The sequence below is a fragment of the Pholis gunnellus genome, assembly GCF_910591455.1.
Source record: "Pholis gunnellus genome assembly, chromosome: 2".
Taxonomy (NCBI): domain Eukaryota; kingdom Metazoa; phylum Chordata; class Actinopteri; order Perciformes; family Pholidae; genus Pholis; species Pholis gunnellus.
In genome coordinates, this window is record NC_136536.1 from 24,823,725 (window position 1) to 24,829,724 (window position 6,000).

The window sequence follows — 6,000 nt, forward strand, 5'->3', positions numbered from 1 at the left end:
GATCCAAAACAGTCTATTGTTCGACCAGCGAATGTAGAACTATTCCTAGGGTTTTCTTTCAAGCATCAACATTGTTTGTGCCCCCTTACATATAAATCGAATCGCGTGGGATGACCTGGAGCTGTATATAGCGCTGATGTTTATAGTCTCAGTGACGTCATGGCCGTACAACAGGGATCCCCCGTGGTGCCTATGAACCTCGTCCAATGAGACCCCAGTGTTGGGTTTGGATTAAATACCACACATACTGTAGGTACGATTTAACGTCTGGTAGGGCTTGGTGGGATTTTAACCCACATCCGGCTGTAAAACTCCCATGTAGGCACAATTATTTTGTTTCAACCACATGGTGTAGTCACAACAAGAGCACTGCAGGTGGAGGAAAATATGTATTTTTAATTTTGGGGTGAACTGTTATATTTTAACTATCAGATTGAATCCTGATGCTAATCCTAGCCTCCAAGTCCCCCATATTGTAAAACGGCAATAAACTGTGAACAAGTAATTGAACACAGCACGAATATGGGTGTGATTTGGCCTGTTTTGGGAATGCAGGAATTGGAGCTATGGCATGGTCTCCATTGGCCTGTGGGATCCTCTCAGGGAAGTATAACAATGGCATCCCCTCTCATTCACGTGCCTCGCTTAAGGTAACACTCTTGCTTTTCTCACTTCTCATTGTCATTCTATTGTGTCATCCCCCTGAACAAAATTATACTTTTAACCTACTTCCCTTAAACCAATCCTACTGGTGATCACAATGTGGACAAAAAGGTAATTTAGAAAATAAACATAATAGAGAACAAGCAAATACATTTGAACATTGAATATATTTTTTTTTACTGCTGGGCAACAATTACAATTTTTAATCACATGATTTTTTTGCGATTAATCGCATTGTTATGCGCAAAGTTCAATAATGATTTCAAAAGCACTTCTATTTTAAAAGTACTGCTATATGAACAAAAGTGCAATAACATTTTGTTTGCAAACACTTTAAACAAATAAGGTGCTTTTTAACAGCAGTATTCCCTTTACACAGTAAAGTACAGGTGTTCACAACTTTATTTTCATGTGTAATAGATGCAATTTGAAATATACACATTGAAAACTGCAAACCTATCTACGTAATGTTTTTTATGTTTGTTAAATTCTCAGTAGCGATAACTAAATGATATGCTTATTATACATATTCCAAACAAAACACTTTAAATAATTTAAATGAATCATTTCTTTTTTGCTTTTTTTGGTATTTTGGTCAGACACATATGCAACACTGATTACCGTAATATGTGTGGTATTTGTTATAAATGTACGTTGGAGGGTATAAGAAGCTGTATGCGAAGGGACTTAGGACCCAGGGGAATGTAGGTGAAGCATGAAACCTGTAGTTTGTACCGTGGCAGTAACGTGCATGTGGAAGTTAAGCTAATAAAGAGTTGCAGTTAAGAGCAGTTTGTTCTCTCGTGCTTATGTTTATTTAAAAACACAACAATATGTAGATTGATATTGTCACGATACAGTAATGTGAGAGAGAGAGAGAGTGAGAGTTAATGCGATAACGCGTTAACTTGCCCAGCACTAATTCTTTCACGAATATATTATATTGCAAAATATATATTATATTTAGCCATGCAGATAGTTTTGAGTTTAAGGTGAGATATGTTTAAAGTTTATGTTGAGATATCTACCTCATTCTAACTGATAATTTTAGGCAATCAAATTGGCTTGAACCAATTGAAAGCGAGAGCTTCTTGAGTCTCCAAAAGTAGTTGTTTTCTAAGTCTCCTCTTGTGACAAAGACTGCTTAATCTAATAAAAGACATAAGTCATCTTTCGTGGCATTCGGGGTTGGGTACACAACCAGAATCCTTGTGTTGCCTTTAGCCTTGAGCTCTGTATTGTGCTGTCTGCAACAGGGTCATCACTGGATGAAGGACAAGGTCGTGAGTGAGGAGGGACACCGTCAGCAGGTGAAGCTAAAACAGTTGCAGGCAGTTGCTGAGAGACTAGGATGCACTCTGCCCCAACTGGCTATTGGTAAAATAAAACTGTGTTGCTCTGTATATTTGTCTTTTCATATCCTACCATATCTCCTACAAATGAGAAAACCACATTACAAAACATGCGGGCCACACAGCGTGCATAAATTATAAACGACATAACTACACTTGCACAAATACAACCTGTTCCCTCGCCTTTGTTGTCGTCCAAATGACTTCACTCTTTGCCTCACCACAACAATTTCTTACTGTGCTGCAAATTCCCACAGCATGGTGCCTGAGAAACGAGGGAGTGAACTCTGTCCTGCTGGGAGCTTCTAGAACTGACCAACTGATGGAGAATATCAGAGCAATAAAGGTCAGAAAGCATACAAGCAGCAAGTGGAACCTCCTCATGTTATATAATATTGTTTATAGTTCCATAACCACAGAAATCATTAAATCATACCAAACACGCTTGGCTCATGTTATTTACGTCACTTTCACACCTGTTGTAAAGTTTACTTGGTACCAACCAAAGAAATATGTGATCCATTGTTGTCTCTCAAGTTTTGGTCTTCAAACCGATGTGTAAACCAAGAGGTGTTAAAACAAAGTCATATTCACCCACAGCCTCAATTCCCATACTTGATTGCATTGTCAGGTGCTTTACATTTCAAATCTCCAAGGTCTGCACCAGCTAAAAAGGCTTTGACTACCCCCAATCCCATGCGCAAGTCCAAGCCCTAACCCAACATCTCCTCTTTCTTGTATCACAGTGACCTCAAAAAGAAAGAAGGAAACACAAGCACTATTAGTCAAGACAGCTAATGGGCCTGATATGCTAACAAGTCACATTTTCCCAACTTCTTAGCTATAAGTCTATAGTCTTCGTTATAGTGCTCGCTTCTTCAGTCCAGCAGTGACATTTAACCCACAAAGGTCTAGGGCTTACGGGAAATTGTGGTCATCAGAAGGCTAAAACAGACATGTTGAATACATAACAAAATCATATCTATATATATATATTAATTACCCTCCTTATATGGACATGTACAGGTAGGCACACAACATATAGGCTCTGTCTCCAGGCTGTTTTTGTTATTAGCGTAGTTACAAATGTTGACATTATATCACCTGCTCCTAAGCACCCAAGAATTTGCACTGAAGCAATTTGTCTAAATACTTCTTGTTCCGGTTGTTGGGTTGACAGCTGACAGCTTTTACACCAGCAAACACAACCAGAGCCAAATAGGCAAACACACCAGAGTTACTCAGAAGTAAAATCCTGTCTATAATATATTCTGGTATACAGTATATTCTCTCTTGAAGTAAGTTAATAGTCTGAGAAATTACAGTGATCCTTTCTTTCTTTTAATTCCACAGGTTCTTCCAAAGTTATCACAGTCCATTGTATCTGAGGTAGATAACCTCTTGGGAAACAAGCCCTATAGTAAAAAAGACTCCAGATCCTAAAAGTACCAGTGATGAACTACTATGATATCCTGCCTATGAATAAGAAACCACAGCACACATGGGCAACATATAGTCTGACAAACGATTAATAACAAGCCCAAAATTTTGGGATTACTCATTTCACCAATTCAATGCACAATTGATGTTCTTGTTCATGTTTGCACTTATTGCCACTTAATAATATCAAGTCCTACCATATGAAGAATCCATTCAAGTAGTTTGAACATCAACTTCAAGTAAACAACAAAAAAGAATAAAACCCATTGTCAGTTCTAATCAGCACTGAAGAAAGGTCTTCACTGTCTACAGATTGTTGCCTCAGCATGTTGCAGAGTGTGTAACTTACAAAATTAAACACGTTGCGCAACACCTGTAAACCTACTGGGCACAAAACATTATGGTATGATGCATTAGCCCGTTCAGCATAATAGCAAAAGGTATGTTGAAACACTGTTAATGCTGGTAATTTGATTTAGTTTAAATCAGTCCTTTTCCAAAGACTTATATTTGTCTTAGTCACAGTTTAGGCATTTGATTATAGTAGCATCAATATCCTGTAGGTAAATGTGTAGTTTGTCTAACTTTAGTAATTCATGTTTGATTTGTTGTGAATTTACTAAAATCTTTAGTGCAACCTTTTGTCAAATACTCTGTGGTGGTGCCTGGGAAATAACCACTATATCCTTACCCTAAATAATAATGTAATTTGTTTTTCTGAAATCAATATTAAAAGAGTTTTAAAATTATATGAGTCAGGTTTTTGTCTCTTTCCTTTTTTCTACAACTGTTCACTTGGCGATTAATATTATTAACCTAAATAATTTGTCTGATGCACCTATTTTCTTTTTTGTCTGTGTGTATAAAGCATAGGCAAAATTCAATGAAGCTACGAATGTGAGAGGTCTGGGCAAGCCCTCAAAGCATATCCAGGTGCTTCTCCATCTTAAAGATCTTGGTGAAAACATTGCTTGTATTAAGGAGATTCATTAAAGAATCATACTATTCAAAGCTACACAGGAGCTGGGTCTCTCAATCATACACATTTTGAAACTTCTAAAAGCCAAGCATGAGGAGTAGCCATTCTTATTCATCCGTCTGTCCTGTTTCAATTCAATTCAATTTATTTTGTATAGCCCAAAATCACAAACTTGCCTCAGAGGATGCTTTACAATCTGTAAAGCATCCTCTGTCCCGGGATCCTCACATCAGAACAGGAAAAACTCCCCCCAAAAAAACTTTAATGGGGAAAAAAGAAAAGGAAGAAACCTTAGGGAGAGCAACAGAGGAAGGATCCCTCTATCAGGTGTGATAGATGTCATGTGTACAGAATGAACATAACAGTTAAAACATATTCAATGCATATGATATAAACAATTCATATAGCTATCCACTTCGCTGTGGCATTTGTTAGCTTGTCTTGCTTTTGTCTATCTATACTTCTCCCACATGCTGCATCCAACGTAGTCTGCCGAAGCCTCCCTCCACTGTTGTTTGGGTGATTTGCTGGCATCAATGGTGTGTATTGCATCTAAGTGTTACTTCAGACTCAAAGTACTCCGGTCAAAAATTCACCTTTGCAGTGGATATAAATAACTTTGGTTCTATCAACTCCACCGCCTGGAAGAGATTTATAATGAACAAGGTCCATGTAGGAGTTCGGTACCTTTCTCCATTTTCTGTCGCTGCCAGTTCTTTTCTGTTCCCGGTTCATGTGAGCGCTGCAGCAGTCTTAGGCCCACCCCAAATGCTCTCATTGGTTGAGACGTGTGATGACGCCCATCCCAAGCCAATACTGATCAACATCCCACCCCTCCTGTGACCCATGGTTTGTCTGTATGTGTATTCAGAGCCAGTGAGCAACGGACTTTCAAAATAATAATAATATTTTTTTAAACTGTTAACGCGCGATAAAATAATTGTCGGCGTTAATGAATTAATGCGATAATAACGCGTTAACTTGCCCAGCACTAGTTTGTTTAAACTTCTGGCCCCAAATCTGTAAAAACATCTTCTCTACATCCAGAAACACAAACATGCAACTCATTCAATACAAGATTATTCATTGAGTACACTATACAGGGGAAATAATGTTTAAATGGGATTCACAGACTCACAAAACACCACAGACATCTATATGCATGCCACACGGGACTGTACACCAATTAAGCAATTCTGGCAGAACATCATGACAACCTCTCTCTCCTTTTGGGCTGCCACATCCCACTTTCCCCTCCTCTCTGCTTACTTGGAATCATGTCCAATATTATCCTAAACAACGCTTCGAGTAGCTTACTCTCCATTGCCCTAATCAACGCCAAGAAAACTACCCTCATGAACTGGAAATCAAGACACAAAATTAGTATTACACTATGGAAAAATCTACTAACACGTATCAATAAAAAAAATGATCTGCCTCATTAAAACAACAAACCGCTGACTGATTTAATTTAGAATCCATTTGTCAATACCCTTAACTCTTAAATTCCACACAAATTTCAATTAGCTCTTTTTGCCTGTCCACCATCCACAATAAAGATACACA

The 6,000-nt window shown here is 38.1% G+C and overlaps 1 protein-coding gene across 1 annotated transcript in view; it reads left to right on the forward strand.

Annotated features, from left to right (window-relative positions):
- The window catches only part of LOC306704725 (voltage-gated potassium channel subunit beta-2-like), a gene marked incomplete at both ends in the record, with an annotated part of 55,166 nt that extends 51,708 nt beyond the window's left edge, over positions 1–3,458 (forward strand). The window contains 4 exons of the mRNA XM_079171221.1: positions 556–650; positions 1,920–2,040; positions 2,273–2,361; positions 3,369–3,458. Coding sequence (XP_079027347.1) covers positions 556–650; positions 1,920–2,040; positions 2,273–2,361; positions 3,369–3,458 — 395 coding nt within the window. The remainder of the gene's footprint in view (positions 1–555; positions 651–1,919; positions 2,041–2,272; positions 2,362–3,368) is intronic.
- Between the last annotated feature and the right edge of the window lie 2,542 nt (positions 3,459–6,000).